Here is a 20775-nt window from a genome sequence, read left to right on the forward strand (position 1 = left end):
AATGGATGTATGCAAGAAGTGGCTAAGAAGAGGAGCAAATTTATTAACAAGTTTCTTGAAAAGCTGGGGGTTATATTTGTTGAGAAAAACAGTACGAGAAGGCTGTTTCAAACAACAGTTGTAGATGGAATGAAGGAAAATAAGATGTTGACCCAATATATTTGGAATTGGGTCAATTTGGTGGAGCATTGCTAATGAAAGTACCTATAAAAAGGTATAGTGTAAGAACAGAGCGTGTATGACAGCAAATGAAGAGAGTCTGTGTGAAAGAAAGTAGGATCATCTATTAGGTGGATTGCTTTGTTGTATACAGTCAAAAATTATCAGGGAGGTTTTGAGCGGACCACACCAAATGTTTTTGAACAGTATTCTAAGTTTGATCAGATTTGGGATTTATAAAGTGTTAAGAGTTGAGCCAGGAGAGTAGTCTTTTTTTTTTTTTAAGCCAAGTTTTTAGTGGCCATGGAGGCTGTGGGCGTAACATGTTATGCCAGAAGCCCCAAGAAGGAAAAACTGATCATAAAAGGAAATCAGAACATGATCAAAAGTAAGAGGGAGTGAAATAGGATCTTTCTTCCAGTAATAAGATGGGACTTTGTTTTAATAGCATTGAAATTCACTAAGTTGTCTTCATCCCACTTGAGAAGAGTGAGGAGATGAACTTTACACATTGGTTATTACTGCAGATCTTGAATCATTGGAGCACTACAAAATTTCTTGACTGAATAATAATTTTTATAACATGGCTTCCACCCACAAAAGGTTTTCAATAAACCTATTGTGAATTCATACAATAGGTGGGTTTAGGATTTTTTTCTCTATTTTTATTCATTTTGTATGTTTTTTTTTTAAATTTTTTTAAATTTATTTTTTTAATTTTTTTTAATTTATATTTTTTACTAGGTTCAGAAATCTGTTCTAGAAACCAAGCATAGACCTTTTTCAAGCCACTTCAGGCCTCCAATAAGTGGGGCTGTGGTCTCACCTTGAGCGATGAAGTCCCTCTCCTCCCTAAATACATTTACAAATAGTCATGCCCATGGCAGGATTTGAACCTGCAACCTGTTAGTTGGAAAACAGATACATTGACCACTTTGCCAACCAGGCCGGTAATGGAGAGTACTGTCATCTGCAAAACTATGAATAGGATGTGAATTTAGAAAATGTCATTAATGCATAGGAGGAAGAGTATAACTACTCTGCATTAATGATTAAAAAAAAAAACTGATAAGAGGAAGCCATGCCATGACATGCAGTGTTGAACAGTCAGAGAGGAAGCTGGCAATCCAGTCACAAAGGGAATGATGGAAACCATAAGATGGTAGCATGTTGAGAAGCATTTAAATGTTTTTATATATAGTTACTTAGTATTTTCCTGTACCTGTAAAGCCAAGTTCGGTCTGTACTTCTTCAACCTTTTGGTTCTGTCCACTGCTGGATAAAGGTCTCTCCCATGGTTTTCCAGGCCACACAGTTTTCTGCGTCTCAAATCCTTCTCATTCCTGCCATGCCATGACATGCAGTGTTGAACAGTCAGAGAGGAAGCTGGCAATCCAGTCACAAAGGGAATGATGGAAACCATAAGATGGAAGCATTTAAATGTTTTTATATATAGTTACTTAGTATTTTCCTGTACCTGTAAAGCCAAGTTAGGTCTGTACTTCTTCTTCAACCTTTTGGTTCTGTCCACTGCTGGATAAAGGTCTCTCCCATGGTTTTCCAGGCCACACAGTTTTCTGCGTCTCAAATCCTTCTCATTCCTGCCACTTGTTGCAGTTCATCCCTTCACCTTGTGAAGGGATGAAAACAACAGAGTAGAGACCAATTGATGGGTCTCTACTCTGTTGTTTTTCTAGTCCATCTTCCATCATTGCACCTGGCAGTATGGCCAACCCATCTCCACTTAGCCTGTGTAATGTATTTTACGAAAGTAATGAGTATTATTTAACATGTTCGTACTGGCATGAACTAGCATGTCACTTTTACAATTAACATTAAAATTAGCAGAAAATTTTAAAAGTAACATTTCTGAAGCATCTGGATGATTTTGAATATCTCAAATGCAATTCAAACTGATTTTAAAATATATATATAAGAGGGTGGTCTGAAAAGTTCTTGGTCTTGACCATAGATGGCAACACTATTGGCAAGATTTTTTTTTTTTTCTAAGTTGGTACACCTGTCATAAGCATCCATGTGAAATTACAAGTCATTCTATCAAGTAGTTAGTTTTATACAGCTTTCTGAAGCAAAAGTGTTGTCTGTATCCTTTGAAATGGATAAAATTTAGTATCGTGCGGTTATAAAATTCTTTGTAAAAGAATGTTTAACACCAAAAGAAATTCATTCGAAGTTTAAAAAGTTTATGGGCTCTCTTCTCTTTCGTTTTCAACAATTAAAAAATAGGGTGCCATGTTTAAACGTGGCTGTACCAGCCTCGAAGCTGATCCACGTGAAGGACGTCCAAAAAGTGTCACAATACCAGAAATCATTGATCAAGTGCACGATATGGTATTGGATGACTGGCGTCAAAGTGTGTGAAATTGCTGAGACTGTAGGCATTTCAAAAGAACATGTAAGATATATTTTGCGTGAAGAATTGCAAATGGAAAAGCGCTTTGCGCAAGATGGGTGCTACGCTTGCTCACCACAGATCAAAAATGCACTCGCATGAAAATCTCTGAACAGTGCTTGGAGCGTTTTAACAAGAATAAAACTGATTTTGTGCATTGATTTATTACTATGGATGAGACATGGATTCACCACAACACACCAGAATCCAAACAGCAGTGAAGACAGTGGACAGAAATTGGTTGTTCAGCACCAAAGAAGACCAAGTCTGTTCCATGACGAAGTAAATTAGATAGATAGGTGTTTTGGGAATTTTGTTTATTAATTATCTTGAAAAAGGTAAAACAATAACAGGGGAATATTATTCCGATCTTTTAACCAGACTAGACGAAAAAACTTGTGAGAAAAGACCCAGTTTGCAGAAGAAAAAAATCATCTTTCATCAGGACAATGCACCTGCCCACAAAGGTATTTTGGCAATGGGAAAATTAAGAGATCCACACTATGAATTGTTGCAACATCCACCCAGATTTGGCTCTGTCTGACTTCTATCTCTTCCCAAAACTGAAACTCTTCCTCGCTGGTCAGTGTTTTTCTTCGAATCCAGAGGTGATTGCAGCTGTAGAGGGGTATTTTGCAGATCTTACTGAGAACCACTAAAGGGACGGGATGATGGTGCTGTAGCATCGCTGGAATAATTGTATTAGTCTTAAGGGAGATTATGTTGAAAAATAAAAATAATTTTGAAATTATAAATTCGTTTTTTCATTGTTAGGCCAAGAACTTTTCAGACTATCCTTGTATTTAATTTGTATATAAATGATATGGGAAATAACTTGAAAATAAATATTCAGTTTGCTGATGATACAAAATTAGGTAGATAGTGAATCAAGGTGATGTGGAGAGCTTGCAGGATTTCAATAGGCTGTCAGTGTGGGCAAAAAATAATGAATGTCAGTCTAATGTGGAGAAATGTAAAGTTATGAATTTTGGGATAAATAGATTACAAGCTGTGTACCATATTGATGGAACTGTACTCCAAGAAATAGATGAAGCTAGATTTTTAGGGGGGGGGGGGTTGACATAGAACCGAAATTTAGAGGACATGGTGCTAAGGTAGCTCATAAGATTACTTGGCTTTTTAAGAACACTAACAAGTAAAGATAAGGAAGTTATTCCTCTTTATAAGTCCTTTATGTCCACATCTGGATTACTGGGCTCAGGTCTGGTCTCCTGTGTTTCTTGAGGAATAGGAAGTGGTGGACAGGATTCAGAGGCAAGCAACCAAGATGGTGAGTGGTCTGTGAGACATCTATGTGGAGAGATTGAGGTTATGTGGACTGCAGAAGTTGACTGATAGGCAAAAAATATGGGATATGATAGAAACATTTAAATTACTTAAAGGATTTTATAGGATTCATGCAGTCGGAAATGTTTCAGCACTTAGCTAGAGAGACAGAACAAGAAATAATCCCTGGAAGTTAAGTAAAAGTGTGATTAGTAGGGGTGCGAGGACTCGATTTCTCACCTGGAGAGTTGTGAATGAATGGAATGGGTTGCCAGAATAGTCGGTGCTTGTCTGCTAATGTGTTCAAGAAGACGTATGATAGATTTTGTGGAAAAATTGGGTCTCCCACAATGAGTCTTCAGACTCCATGGAGATGCCTATACAATAATAATAATAATAATGAAAAAACTGTGTTGATCTTGTTACGGTACATAAATTAGAGCACTGGTTTTGCATTAGATAATTGATAACTTTAAGTGATAGCAAGTGCAAAAACAGCTCTTTTATCTCTGTATTTTTTTAGGAAAAATAAGATGGATGGATTCTTTCTGCAAATAGTGGTTCTACAGGCTCAACTCAGTTGAAGTTTGTACCCAGCTATTTGTACCTGTAAACCACATGTTAAAAGCCATAACATGCATGTTAAAACTAAAGAGATCAGATATTTAATCCTGTTTTATATTAAAAAAAAATTGAGATTAGAATTACCTGATGCGAAGTATTGTTTGGAAAGTCAGTGACACTGGATAAGGTGTTTCAAGATGATGAGCTATTTGGGATATGGGTTTTCTGCAATAAGGTATGCTAAGAACCAAGGAACACAATGCAGGAGCTCAATGATTGATTTCAAAGTAGTTGGGGATTAAATTATAAAATACAGTAGTTTGTGTGCATGTTATTTACTTTATAAATCTTAGATTTTTTATGAAGAATTTAAAATTCTTAGTCCGTACAGTCTTAGTGTGTACCTCTTATTTGTTTTTCAGTTGTTCACATCAAGCAAAAGGTTCACATTTTATATGTTACCTCTGAAGATAATATAAAGTAAACATAGTTATATAATTATTTTGCGAGTATTATAATTGCCTAAAAATTGAGCCTATGGAATTTTACCATATTTAATTGTACATTTCAAACTGTGATATGGGAGAAGTTTGAATTTATCTATTATCCACATATCTCATTTATAAAAATAAATAATAAATAAAAATAGTGAATTTAAAATTAAAAAAAAACTTTTGAAAACTCTTTATCTATGCATCAGCTGAGCATAACTCTTTTTCTTTAAAAACTTCCTTATCTGAAATGTACAGACCAAAGTTTTTGGCAAGAATTATATAGAAAATTTGAATTTTGTTTTTATAGTTAAATAATTTCTAATTTTTGAGTAGCGTTTAAATATGTGCAGTATATATATATTTTATTTTTTCAAAAACAAGGTACTAAAAAGGATAGGAAAGATGCTGAAAAGCCAGTCATTTCCCCACCTACGAACTTTGAACATACTGTGCATGTAGGCTTTGATCCTGTCACTGGAGAATTCACAGTATGTTTGCTTTTCTTCTTTGTCTTAAAAATAAAAGAGTTATAAATGCCATTTTGTGTTAACAAACACACACAATCAAATTCAAGTTTTTATCCACCTGAAATTGTTACATTCACTGACACACATTTAAAATAATTTAGAAGAAAGCATCTTGGTTAGTAATGTCATGATTCATACTGAAATTTTACGTTTTTTTTTTTTTTTTTGATCTGTATATAACCATATTAATAACATGAATGTTCGTATAGTCTTATAATTGTTATTTTTTTGTCTCCATCTCTATTAATATCTTTTTATTTAATATAAATCCCAGACACGAGGTGTATGAGCCTCATGTGTCTGGGATTGATATTCCCTATGTAGAAGGTGAAAACTGATGAGAACCTGTATTTGGAACATTCACCCCAACCAGCAACTGTTGCTTCCTTATTCTACTCAATCTTATGATCTTACATATGTCTGTCTTAGTGGTTAGCATCATCATCGTCAAATTCCTGCCATGTACCCTCAAGGGGTGTACAGGATATGATAGTACTACATGAAAAATTACATCATTACTAACTTCTTATCTGCAATTTTCCTCCAAATCAATCTGTTACCTGTCATGACTCCAACATTGTCAGATCTTATATTTCTATCGTCTAAGGCATTTTCTATTGAATCAATCCACCTATATCTTGGTCTTCCTCTGGGTCTTTTTTCTGTCAACCTGGCAGAGAACAATTTTTTTTGCTAACCTTTCCTCTCCCATTCTGTTTAAATGAATATACCACCAGAGATTAGCTCTAACACATTCCTGGATGCTGACAATGTCAAGTTCTTTCCTAATATTCTCATTTCTAATATGATATTACCATTGATGTCATCTGTTCATGTCCCTAATCTTTCTCAGGACTCTCCTAGTTGCGGTCTCTAGTCTTTGGTCATGTGTTTTACTTCTGACAGCTATCAGTGGTTATTTAGTGGTTATCTAATGGGAAGGCTCAAGAGTATACAGTTAATATTTTAAACTGTAAATGCAAATTTTTTTTGTAATTTGAAAAAAATAATTTTAGCTTCTCATGAAGTTTAATTTTGAATAAATTGTAATTGGCGTGTGTGTGTGTGTGTGTATTTGATAAATTTTGTCAGGACTCTGGTGGTGTTGGATCTTATATTTTGGTCTTGTAGGACACTTTTAATTGCATCTGTTCAGATAAATCTGGTCTTCCTGTGACTGTTTTTCTTGCCTTCCTGGAATCAAACAACTGTTTCACTAACCTTCCTTTAAATGTCCATTTCAAACTGTAATATGGAAGTATTTGCCTTTTTATATTATCCATATCTTATGTTAAAAAAATATATATGCAGTATTTTTAAAATGTAAATGAGATGGGTGGATAGTCCAATTCTACCTGAGTGACCTTACCACCAGCAATTACCCTCTGCTCATGCATTTCTGAATGCTGATGATGTCGAGTTCCTTCCTAATAGCCTTGTTTTAAATACAATTCTATCATTGATATCATCTGTACACTTTCACAGAATTCTCATGTTGATGGTCTCCCATCTTTGTCAATTAGTTTTAAAAGAGGTAAACCGTGAGTAGACATAACTATACATAAAAATATAACGGAAAAACTCGCGTAGAAAAATTATTTAATGGTATAATTTTCGCCCGTGTGTCACAGGCATCTTCAGTACAATTAGGCACAAAAATTAAACATTAATTGACAATTCCAAAAAGCGCCACCTTCATGTCTGTTTCAGTCTTTGTCTTTTTAAAGTAAGGAATTGAGGAATAACATGACTTGCTTTTTGGAATTGTCAATTAATGTTTAATTTTTGTGCCTAATTGTACTGAAGATGCCTGTGACACACGGGCGAAAATTATACCATTAAATAATTTTTCTACGTGAGTTTTTCCGTTATATTTTTATGTATAATCTTTGTCAATTGTTTTATTTCTAATCCAGCTCTCATATCCATGATTAAAATTGGTTTGAACTCTGTCTTGTATACAGTTACTTATGTGTGTTGAATGATTTCCCTCTTATTCGATGTAAATTTATGCAGCTCCTTGCCATGCTAGCTTTGCTTATTCTTCTGCTGTTTTCATATTTAATTTTCTATCTTACTCAATATTGTGCCTAGATGAAATGTTTTACTTGCTCTGTACATTCTTCATTTAGGATACAGCTGATGTTTATCAACATTCATGTCTGTTTCAGTCTTTGTCTTTTTAAAGTAAGGAATTGAGGAATAACATCTCTAGTTTTCATATCAAGGCCAATGCCACTCTCCTTGATAATGTGATCCATATAGACGATGCCTAACAGTAGGCATAGTGGGCACATTTGTCTTACACCTGATTTTACATCAAACTGTCTTCCTGTTCATATTTCAGTTCTAATTGCTGACTTGCAACTCAAATATAAATTGTATTACTTGATATAATGTCCTGTTTACACCATATAATAATTTTGAACAGCATTTCTCTTAGCACCTTGTCATATGCCTTTCTAAGAAACTTAAATACAGATTTTTTTTATATTCCCATGATTTCAACTATTTGTCTTAAAATGAAATTCTTAGCCTACAACCTCTGTGCTCTTGTTCAATTTCTCTTTATACTTTTTGTTAGCCTATTTTCTAATATGCTAGAATAAATCTTAACTAGAATACTCTGAAGGGAAATTCCTCTAATTCTCACATTTACTTTTATTTCCCTTTTTATAGATGGGTGTTATGGGCTCTACTCCAATCGTTTGAAATTCAACTTTCTGACCAGATCTTTACTCTGATTTTCACACTCTCTTGATATTTTTTGTGTTGATTATTACCTAAGTCTTCCTCTGACTTATTTAGCTGCTACTTTTACACATTGTTTTGCTTCATTACATTTCTCCTTGTATGATCTCGGAGAACATGCTGAGTTTCTTATTAAAAACTATTGATACACCTTTTATTTCCATGACTACCTCTAACTTCCTGAGTCAAATACTGAGTTCGGATTTCTCTATCCTTGGTGACAACTTCATGGCATGACTCTCTAGCTGATTAAATGTGTTTGTTTAGTCTGCCACAGTCTGCAAGGTTTGTTGCATGCTTTCAGGCTTTCTAATCACCATTATTACTCCAACATAACATTATTCAGAGTACATTATTATTACTCCCATTCATAAAAATTATAATGTTTAATATTGAATACTGTAGCTACTTACTCATTACTGTCTGAAATAAACAGTTAGTTTTATTTGTCATTTAAAAGAGTCACACTTCTTTTTGTCCTCTTTGTTTCATTTTTTTTTGTTCCTTGAATTAAAAAATGCAGAAAAAGCAAATACTTGACAATAACTTAAGTAGCAAACCGATTTGTGACACTTATAATTGTGATATTATATATTTTTCTATGAACTGGCCACACCCTTGATAACAGCAATTGTGTTAGAAGTCATCATCATCATCAAATTCCTGACATGTACCCTCAAAGGGTATACAGGATATGATAGTACTACATGAAAAATTTACATAATTACTAACTTCCTATCTACAATTTTCCTCCAAATCAGTCTACTACTTGTCAAGACTCCAATATTATCATTATCAGATCTTATATTTCTATCTTCTAAGGCACATTGAACCGTATCAATCCACCTATATCTTGGTCTTCCACTGGGTAGTTTTCCTGCCAACCTGGCAGAGAACACTTGTTTTGCTAATCTTTCCTCACCCATTCTGTTTAAGTGACCATACCACCTGAGATTAGCTCTGCTAACGCATTCCTGGATGCTGACAATGTCAAGTTCTTTTCTAATATCCTCGTTTTTAATATGATATTGCCATTGATGGCATCTGTTCACGCCTATAATCTTTCTCAGGACTCTCATGTCTGCGGTCTCTAGTCTTTGGTGAAGTATTTTACTTCTGATCCAGCTCTCAGATCCATGAGTTAAAACTCGTTTGAACACTGTCTTGTATACAGCTAATTTAGTGTGCTGACTAATTTCTCTCTTATTCCATATGAATTTATTCAATTGACTTCCTACCATACCAGCTTTGTTGATTCTGTTGTCTATTTCCATATTTAATTTACCATCTTCACTAAAAATTGTGCCTAAGTAGCTGAAATGTTTTACTTGTTCCATATTCACAACACAGTTGACATTTTCAACAATTCTACCTATTTTCATTGTCTTTGTCTTTTTAATGCTGACCTTCATACCGTAGCTATTACAACAGTTATTCAATTTAGTCAGGAAATCTTGCAAACTTGTAGCGGATTTATTCAGAAGTATAACATCGTCCGCATAAAGCAAAGAGCTGACATTAACATCACCAATTCTGATATCATGTTTAATACCACTTTCCTTCATAATGTAATCCATATAGATAATGAATAACAGAGGAGATAATCATGTACATCCTTGTCTCACACCAGATTTAACATTAAGCCATCTTCCTGTACATCCTTCAATTCTAACTGCCGACTTACAACTCAAATTATGACTAAGTATTGCTTGATATAATGCCTCATTGACATCATATAACTGTAGCGTATTGAATAGCTTCTCTCTTGGAACCTTGTCATATGCCTTTTCCAGATCGACAAAACTTAAATACAGATCTTTGTTCTATTCTCATGCTTTCTCGACTATTTGTCGTAAAGTGAAGATCTGATCCTGACAGCCTCTATTTGGCCTGAATCCAGCTTGTTCTTCACCAAGCTTTTCTTCCACAATTCTTCTCAAACGTTTCTCAAGTATATTTGCATAGATCTTGCCAGGAACACTCAGTACAGAAATACCTCTGTAATTCTCACATTCAATTTTATTTCCCTTTTTATATATGGGCACTATTACAGCTCTGCTCCAATCATCAATGAGAATTCGTCCCTCTGTCCAGGCTTTCTGAACTATGCAGTGCAGCCACTGTAAGAATTTTATATCACCGTACTTCAGCATTCCTGGTCGAATATCATCTACTGCTGCTGCCTTTCCACATTTCAAGCCTTTGATTGCTTTTTCTACTTCAAGTCTGGATATGTATTCCTGACTGTATGCCTGTTGAGTGTTTTTTACCACTGTGCTATTACTGCTTGTTTCATTTAGCAATTTTTCGAAGTAATTACTCCATGCTTCAAGGATATCTTTTTCTCCTGTTTTCATGTCACCTTTATCATCTCTAACTCCTTTTACAGCACTCTTTCCTCCATTTCTAAGCTTCTTCAACAACCTCCAGAATATCTTACCACCTTCTTGATATTTATTTTCTATGTTCTTGCCAAAGTCCTCCCATGACTTTTGTTTAGCTAGTTTTACACAGTGTTTCACTTTCTTACATTTGTCTCTGTATTCTCTAAGAGCAAAAGCTGACTTATTTGTCAGGAACTTTTGATATGCTTTCTTCTTTTCGTTCACTGCCTCTTTAACTTCCTGTGTCCACCATGGAGTCCTGATTTTTCTATCCTTGCAGACAACTTCACCACATGCCTCTCTTGCTGAATCAATCAGGGTTTTCTTCAATGCTTGCCACTGATTCGCCAAGGTTTGGTTCCTGTTCTCAAACTCTTTCATTTTTTCTTCAATAATCTTTGTGCATTTTAGTCTACAGTTCACATCTGAGAGATGCTCAACTTTTATTTGCTTTAAAACTTTCTTAGATGTTATTCTTTTCAATATGAAATTCAATTTTATTCTGCTCAAGACTAAATAGTGATCGCTTCCAATTTCAAATCTTCTGTACACTCTGATGTCCTGCACCAGGGAAAAAACATCACTATCAACAATAACTTAGTCAATGAGACTTTTCTTATTCCTTGCCTCTTTTCTCCATGTGAATTTTTTACACATTTTTTTGTTGGAACATGGTGTCAGTAATAACCAGTCCATGTCCTGAGCAGAAATCCAACAGGTAATTGCCATTATTATTAGCGTTGCTGTTTTCTCCAAATTTTCCCCAAATATTTTTGTATGTCTGACAATCATTTCATACTCTGCTATTCAGATCCCCAACAAGGACCAACTTTTCCTTTTTCATTGTGTCAGTTGCTTTTTCTAAAGCATCAAAAAATCCCTCCACTTCTACCTTAGTAGAACCTTCTGTGGGACCATAGGCACAAATAAGTCTCATTGTCCTGTTCCCCATTCTCATATTTGCTCACATCACTCTACTTGAGACTGCCTGCCATTCAAGAAGATTAGCCTCGTATTTTGTGTTGAATACTATATTGCTACTCCTTCTTTTCCTTGATTGTCATTGCCTGAATATAACATTTTGTATTTATGGCTCAGAAAGACCTCACCAGTTGTCTTTTTTTGTTTCAGTCACCCCTATTATGTCGATCTGGTACTTATCTAATTCCTCAGCTAGCTCCATTTCTTTCCCATTCAGGCTTCTTATGTTGATAGTACCGATCTTTAACTCTGGTCATGTTGAGTTGGGGTGTGTTTTCAGATTTGTATTAGAAGTAACTATTTTAATTTCCCGACATTTCGACCTTCATATTAAGGGCATCATCTGGAATATACACATATATACGGAGACAAGCTTTATTACATTTCACATAGTATGCTAAAGAGACAATGATTTGATTAGTGGTTATTCTACTAGTTTGACCTCTAGTGAAAAAATGAAATAAAATAAAAAAATGAAATATAATAAAATAACTACATCAAAGCTATATTCTATTTATGACATCAGAGAAATTTTTTTTTCCCACAGTTTTATTACAGCAAATGGTGTCCTGATTCAAACATGAGAATTGTTATATTAGATTTAAGATCCTGGATTACCTATAGTCCTATTTATAATTAACCGTTAGGGAGAAAGGTTATGCAGGTAGAATCCTTCCATATTCTTGGGATTTTTACACCATCATTATTGTTAAGATTAGGGTGGTGATAAGAATTTCACAGGCCTCCTTAAATTTACATTACATTACATCCAAACATGGTATGAAACAACAGATGCTTTTCTCAATTGTATGTAAAGGTATTCAGGGCATGATCAGAAAGTCCAGCTTTACCATAGTTATTAAATTTAATGTGCCATTTATGTTCCTTTTTTCTGGTAGGAATTGTGCATCCTGTTTCCCCTATGTAGAGCAAATTACAGGTGCACTGAATACTGTATATTCCACTGTGGGCCACCAGAGGTAATGGATCCTTGGATGAGTTGAGTAAGTTCTTTAATTTTGCAGGAGGTTTAAAGGTGGCTTTAAGGTTGTATTTCTGTAGTATTCTGTTTATTGTCTGATATCCCTTTAATGTATAGAATGGTTACAGTTTTATTGTAGTCTAGTTTATATTTGTTTTTAAGTGAGGTCTTGTGAAGAATTTTGTTGATAGTATTTTGGCTGTAGCCATTTTTAGGAAGATATTGCTAATAACTTTTATTTCATCTTTAAGTGCTTGTTCATTGGAGCAAATGAACTTGCCCACCCTGGAGTATACTGTATTCAGTACACCTGTAATTTTCCCTATATAAGAGAAACAGGATGCACAATTCCTATCAGAAAAAAGGAAAATAAAACATTAAATTTAATAACTATGGTAAGCTGGTCTTTCTGATCATGTCCTGAATACTTGACATAGAATTGACTGGAAAAGCATCTGTTGTTTTTTGTTGTTATGTTCCATCGAGTCGTTTTAGACTCCTTCTGATTCTATGAACATACGTTCTCCATTCAGATCTGTCCCTTACCATATCATTCGGAATTTCCAAGTGCATTTCAGTTGCTTCTTTAACTCCATCCACCCATTTAATTCTTGATCTTCCTCTTTTCCTGCTTCCATCAACTTTAGCAAGCATCATCATCTTCTCCAGACTGTCATTTGTATTTCTGTAGTATTCTGATAGACAGAATAAAGCCAGATTGCTCCCTCGAAGCTATGATCATCAAGCAAAAATTGTCATACTTTGGACATATTAATTCTTGATCTTCCTCTTTTCCTGCTTCCATCAACTTTAGCAAGCATCATCATCTTCTCCAGACTGTCATTTGCTCATAATATGTCCAAAGTATGACAATTTTTGCTTGATGATCATAGCTTCGAGGGAGCAATCTGGCTTTATTCTGTCTATCATTGATTTATTGGTTTGCTTTGTGGTCCATGGTATTCTTAGTAAGCATCTCCAAACCCATAATTCAAATTCATATATCTCACTCTTTCTCAGGGTCGAACTTTCACATCCATACAGTACCACAGGGAATGCCATTGCTTTCATGATTCTGATTTTTGTTGCGAGGCTAATATCTTTATCTTTAAAGATCTTGCTTAAATTTGTCATTGCTTTCTTTCCGAGTAATAATAATCTTCTAACTTCTTCAGTACAATAACCATCTTTAACTACTTCCATTTTCTCCCCATCTACTTCAAAATCATTAAGTTCACATGTTGCCATCACTTTTATCTTTTTGAGGTTAAGTTTAAGACCATATTTAGCACTTTCTTCTTTATAAATAATAATAAATTCCTCCAAATCTTCTTTGCATTCTGCTAGCAAGGAAGTATCATCTGCATACTTCAAATTATTAATATTTCTTCCACCAATTTTAATTCCAACTGAAGACTCCTCCAGCCCTGCTATTCTTAAAATGTATTCGCTGTACAAGTTAAATACGTACAGAGATAAAATACATCCTTGTCGCATCCTTTACCTATTGTGAAATACTCAGTTTCTCCAAGATCTGTTCGGACAGTAGCTTCTTGTTCATAATAAAGATTCCTCAGAAGGATAATGAAATGCCCTGGTACTCCCAATGTTCTTAACACATTCCACAGTTTCACATGATTTACAAAGTCAAAAGCCTTGCTATAGTCAAGGAAACAAAGGTAGACATTCTTTTGATATTCCTGTGCTCTTTCTGTTATCCATCTCACATTGATGATTTGATCTCTTGTTCCTCTGCCTTTTCAAAATCCTGTCTGTCATCTGGCATTTCTCTCTTCATGAATGGTTCTAGTCTTTTCTGAATGATCTTAAGTAAGACTTTACTTGCATGAGAAATCAGTGCTATTGTTCTGTCATTTTTTCACTCTCTTGCATCGCCTTTCTTCAATAAAGGTATATAAACTGATTTTTTTCTGATAATTGTGAGTGTGGGACCGGATTGTCCCACACTCACAATTATCTGGTCCAGTGAGGTAGCCCCATTTGATGAGGTTTTGTTTGCAGCGTCCTGTCGTTCATAGTCTGTTGAGGCTTTTCCAAGTATTCCAGTTCAAGTGGGCACCACATGTGAAGATGTTCAGCTGTTGGGATACCAATATTATTCTCAGGATATAGTGCAAGCCATTGTTGAAGTCTTGTTTCTGGAGGATTTTTAGGTTGCTAGGAAGCTGTGTCAGGGATCTTAGTCTTTGGGGCACTGTAGTCTGGCCAAATAGTGGGTGGCACTCGTCATTCATTTGTCTGCTTCTTTCGTCAGCTGAGAATGCAGATCTTCGAATTGAAGGGGATGCAATACCATCCAAAGTACACAGGTCTCTTAGTGGTGTTGGTTTCAGGCATCCTGTAATTAAGTGGCAGCTTTCATTCAATGCTGGGTCAAGTTTTTCAGCATGGCAGGATCTCGACCATACAGGGCAGGAATATTCAGCAGAAAAATAGCAAAGGGCCATGGCAGAGGATCTTAGTGTGCTAGGGTCTGCACCCCATTTGGAGGAAGTAAGATTTCTTAGTATGTTGTTTCTTGCATTAACTTTTTCCTTTGTTTTTTCCTATGTGTGTTTTATATGAAAGAGTGTGATTGAGATTGATCCTAATTTCTTGGGATATCTCTATCATTGGATAGACATTTGTTCAGTGATCAAGGTCTGTGAGTGATTTGGCATTTTGCTGTTTTTCTCTATTAGTGTTTGTTTTACAGGAACACTAATAGACAGAGAAACAGTAAAGACTAACAAGGTGACAACTGTTATATAGTTATACGGGAATCCAATGATTCTAAAAAATATTTTTAGTTATGCATTGCATTGTTGAGCATGCTGTGTATGTTTACATCTCTGGCTAGCTATGACTAGGATATATTCTGACATGTTGATATTAGAGTTTATATTTAGGTGTTTGGAATCCACTGCCATTTCTAAGGATTCTCAAATTCTTCTCTCAGTTATGTTATAGCAGTAGTGTAATAGTTCACTCATTCCATATAAAGATTTCTTACTGCTGAGGTTACTTGTAGGTCATCTGAAGATAGTACATGAAGACAGAGCTGAGGCCTCACTCCTCTGGTATTCAGTATCTGTAATATTTTCTTCAGTGTGTTGGTCAACAGATTTTTCTGTCTTTCCATATGCACTCATACCATAATTGGTAAACACCCAGATATTTTAGAGGACTATGCCAAGGTTTTACAGATTGGAGTGGTGATCTCATCCTAATATATAGAAGAGTCTTTGATTTCCTCATCATTGGAAGTACTCCAAATGGTATGTTGGTTAAGAAGTCTTGAGACAGTGCTTAATTGTAGCCATTTTGTAGAAATGTGCTTTTTAGAAATTGGAGTCCAGTGGCTAGCTCATCCTTATCAGTTATGAGGCAGTGGGATGTTGCTCAAACAGCACCCAATTTTTGAAAGCTGTAACGATGGGAAGAAGCATGTACATATCTCTCAGTATATGTAAGTTTTCAAAATATAGAGACTCTTAATTTACCAGATTCCTTAGTTAATTGAAGATCCAGAAATGGGAGTGAATCATTAGATTCTAACTTACAGGTATATTTTATTTATCCATCCATCTATAAACAACAAAAAAATCAAGTAATACCAACAAAACTTAGCTTTCGGAAGAACCTATGCCTAAATCATCTAAAAACAAGCCATGCTAGAGAAAAGGAAATAGGGAATAGACAAATAACAAACTTGCATAAAAAAAATAACAAAGAGGAGCAAGAAACAAAGCAGAAAAACAGCCAAAGATGAACCAACGTAGCTGCAACAGAGAATCTGTGTCTCCATTCCGAAACTCTCCCAACAGCCTGTAGAGGGGGGGGGGGGGTATGAAGAGATTAACCTTCTTGAATCTTCAGATGAAGAAGAAACTGAAGATGCAGGTCTCACACTGAAGGCCCACTAACAAATGAGCAGCTTCAGAGCTTTCTTGAAAAAGTTCAAGTCTGCTAACCACAGTAATTGCTGACAGCATATGACATCAGTGGCCTTATTACCTAGCTGGAAGAACTAAGACCCGTTCTGGCAGTGAAAAAAAAAAAAAAAAGGGAAGAAAATGAGATTTTTAGCCTTTGGACATATGCTGAATTTTTGGCTTGGACTGCTTTGGCACAATTGTTTGGAAAACCATAGTTTGGTTGAAGTTTTTGAATGCAGTGGGAAATAAAAGCACTCATATTTGCAGGAATAATTTATTAGATCGGAGCATGTGGAAGCAGCAATCTGACCATGGAAATAAGGTAGAGTATCTAAGGTCATCCCAGTTGGTATCATTGTTGTGCCATAGGATACAAAGTTGAGAACAGTAGAGCTAACATTAATGGTCAGTTTGGAGAAAAGGAGAGAGAGCTGGTTAAGAAACAGTCCAGGATGTTGGAAGGATTATGCTATCAGAAATTCTGGTAGGTTGGTGAACAATTTCTTTGTGTTAAATCATTGCTGATAGCAAAGAGTTTGGCTTCTTTTCCAACTTGGGCTGTGAAGTTGGAGAGGGAAGTCATTCAGAATTGTGGATGTTGAAATCACTACAAAAGATTAGTTCACTGTTAAGGTGATAGCCAAAATAGGTTGATGTGGTCACTGGAGTTAGGACAACAGTAGAAGCAGCGAATGAAGACTACAAAGTGAGGCAAGGAAATCTTGAGTCAAAGCTTATCATATAAAGGGTATTCCAGGTTTGATAACCTTTGGCATAGGATATCAGACCTGACAAATGCACAAATCTCTCTTCTCATACAAACAACATCATGGAAGATATAATGGGGAATGTTCGAGGTGAAATGTTACGGAGGATGTCAAATATGGTTTAGTGATGAATAACATCAGGTTTTGATGTCTGTAGTTGGTCGTGCACATCATTTATATTAGAATTAAGACCTTCTATATTAGGCAAATCAATTATTTTATTCCATGGAATTCTGATATTTTGTTGGATTTTTTTTTTAACACATACTGCTTTGAAAGAAGTCACTTGACGTCCATATGGGCAAGGTGCATTGTGCCATGTAATGACTCACATGTTTGTAGTCGTTAAAATTGGAGGAATATAATGCTCCCACGTCAGTGCAACTGTGTATGGGTGAAATGTCTGCAAGAAGGCAACTGATGGAGTTTCAAAGAGTCATTGTGATAGAATGCCATGTTGCAGGCCTATCTGTGTGGCAAATTGTTGAAAAATTGGGACATCCCAGGTCACCAGTCAGTGATACCATACTGAGATGGAAGTGCAGGGAGTCAACTGAAAGTGCTACCAGCAATGGACGACCAACCACATTCACTGAACATGACTGTAGGATACTATGACGGATAATATGTAAAAACTGCCATTCATTGGCTGACACATTGAATGCAGAGTTCTGTACATTGACTTGAACACATCTCCACAAAGCAGAGGCTCACAACATGGGTTTCCATGGTAGGACTGTAATATGCAAGCCCCACATTATCCAAGCCAACATGCAGCGTCTTCAGCAGTGCACAGAACATGTACACCAGGATGTGGAAGTTTGGAAAGCTGTTTTATGGAGCAATTAACCACGCTGCACCCTCTACCAAGCAGATGGACGGGCGTGGGTGTGTGATGCCTAGTGAATATCTCTTACCAGAGTATGCAACCTCAACTATTAAATTTGGAGGTGGCGGGGTGAGAGTATACCATTTTTCCTGGTTTGGCCTTGGATCTCTGTGATGCCATGAGCAATGCTTCCTACTTTGTCTCATTTCTATGGAACTGACCATTGTCTCTTTCAGCAAGACAATGCACTATGCCATAAGGCTGCTTCTGTAACTGCATGGTTTGTGGACATGACCACCACCACCACACTTGACTGGCCTCTCAACCGTATTGAACATTTGTGGGAGGTACTGGAGCATCTGTTGAGGTGACATCTGCCCCCAAATCAATCCAATACCTCATTACATGCCAAAGGAAGAATGGTGCAAAATTCTCATTGATTGCTATTATACGCTTGTGGAAAGTATGCTCAGTTGTTTTTGCTGCAATCATCACAGTCAAAGGAAGTCCTACATCTCATTAAGGTGGGCACCAGCACTGTTTGTTCCTCACGCTATGGTGTCCGTTGACTTTTTTAAAAACTGTATATTATTATTATTATCATCAACATTTGACCTCCATGGAGTCAGAGACTCATCGTGGGAGGTACTCGCTATTGATTACAATGCTCATCTAACTGCATCTCAAACTGATTCAATGTGTCCACATCCACAACACACTCAGGCAATGCATTCCACTCACCAACCACCCTCCATGCAAAGAACCTGCTTCTCACTACTTTGCTCACACCCTCCTTATACAGTTTCGAGCAATGGCCTCTTGTTCTACTTCCCTCTCCCGTTCTATGAAAAATCTCTTCCATGGCTACCTGATAACAATCCCTGACCAGCTTTTATGTCTCAGTCATATCCTCCCCCCTCCTCCTATTCATGAGGCTCTGCAACTTGCATTCTCTCAATCTGTGTGTGGATATTTTTTCCCCCCTTTATTTGGTTTTCACTGTTTTTGTACGTGTTAAGGAAAATAACATATCTGACTCTATAGCCAAATGTTAAAATAGAAAATAAGTAATTTTTTTCCAAAGGCACTACTATTTTCATCTTTGTAGAAGACTTAGTGCCCATAATACATAGAAGAAGAAAAAAAAAATTAATTGATTGCTCACATTAAAATGAAACAAACAAAAAAAATATATATATGAAAGAATGATCATTAACTCCGTTAACATACATATTTTTTAAAAAGAATTAAATGACTAGAACCGAGATTTAGGTAAAAAGTTTTTAATATAAAAACATGACTAGTTTCGGCTTGTAACAGCCTTCATCAGCTGATCTTATAAAAGAAAGAAAAAACACTAAAACACTGAAGCTTAAATAAACTATGAACATCATAGAGAGTCTCTATACATAATTGACATTAAATCGTTGTGGTTGTATTTAAAGCTGTTCTTTCATTTGTTGTATTGTTGGGAAAGTATGTGCTAGTAGCATCTCGTGAATGTCAGTACATGATTACAGCTGAATGACTATCTGGGAGGTTGCAGCTCAAGTTATTATTTAGATGAACAGGATTGAAGATGATTTCCCTAGATTCCACGATTTTTCTCTCTAGTTCATCATTGCAATGGAAGATGTTAGTAGATTTTTCTCAGCAGGCTTTGTGACTTTGGCTTTCATCATTAGGATTAGCCGAGAAAAGGATATGACTTGATAATGCACTGGCTCGCTGTCTCTTGTAAGTAATGTTCCTCATGTGTTCTTCCATACGCAATTCAATAGATTTGTCTGTCTGCCCAAAATAAGGAATATCACAATCACATAATATTTTATATACACCAGGGTACAGTGATATCTCGCTAATCCGAACCTCTTTAGTCCGAACCCTCAAGTAATCCGAACTGTGGTTTGAAAGAAAAAAGTTTTATTTATTACGTATTATTATTTTGTGTACTATTATTTTTATTTAAAAATTATTATTTTAACTAATATTATTTATTTTATTATTATTACAATGCAGTATAACTATGGTTATACTGCATTGTAATAATGAAGAAGTGAGAAGAAGCGGAAACTAAACTGGAAAGATGGAGAAAAGTACTGGAAGAGAGAGGTACGAGACTGAGCAGAAGTAAGACAGAGTATGTGTGTTGCTCAGTGGGCGGTGGCCAGGAGACAGATCTGGAGCTGGAAGGAAATGTCATCAGGAAGGTGAGAGACTTTAGATACTTAGGTTCAACAGTGGAAGAAGATGGAGCTGAGAAGGAAGTGGGATGCAGGATACAAGCGGGTTGGAGGAACTGGAGGGAGATGGCTGGAGTGTTATGCGATAAGAGGGTGCCGATCAATCTGAAAGGCAAAATTTATAGGACAGTAGTGAGGCCAGCTATGACATATGCTATAGAAACTGTGGCCCTGAGGAAAAATAACATCAGCAGAGATGAGAATACTTAGGTGGATGTGCGGAGTGACCAGAAAGGATCATCTGAGAAATGACTATGTCAGGGGAACAGTGAAAGTTACGAACTTAGGAGTGAAAATACAGGAGGCAAGGTTGAGATGGTTTGGTCATGTGATGAGGAGGGAGGACGAATATGTGGGAAGAAGGGTCATGCAGATGGATGTGCAAGGAAGGCGGAAGCGTGGGCGGCCAAAGAAGAGATGGAGGGAGCTGGTAGAAGAGGACTTGAAGATGAAGAA

The 20775-nt window shown here is 36.0% G+C and overlaps 1 protein-coding gene across 5 annotated transcripts in view; it reads left to right on the forward strand.

Annotated features, from left to right (window-relative positions):
- The window catches only part of Pak (serine/threonine-protein kinase PAK 3-like protein), a 392921-nt gene that overhangs the window by 109558 nt on the left and 262588 nt on the right, over positions 1-20775 (forward strand). For all 5 annotated transcript variants that reach the window (XM_090410869.1, XM_090410868.1, XM_090410867.1 and 2 more), the window contains one exon: positions 5299-5405. In XM_090410869.1, the coding sequence (XP_090266995.1) occupies positions 5299-5405 (107 nt within the window). The remainder of the gene's footprint in view (positions 1-5298; positions 5406-20775) is intronic.

The sequence above is a fragment of the Typopeltis vanoorti genome, chromosome 21 (genome assembly GCF_054136105.1).
Source record: "Typopeltis vanoorti isolate ZY-2024b chromosome 21, IOZ_Tvanoo_1.0, whole genome shotgun sequence".
NCBI lineage: Eukaryota > Metazoa > Arthropoda > Arachnida > Uropygi > Thelyphonidae > Typopeltis > Typopeltis vanoorti.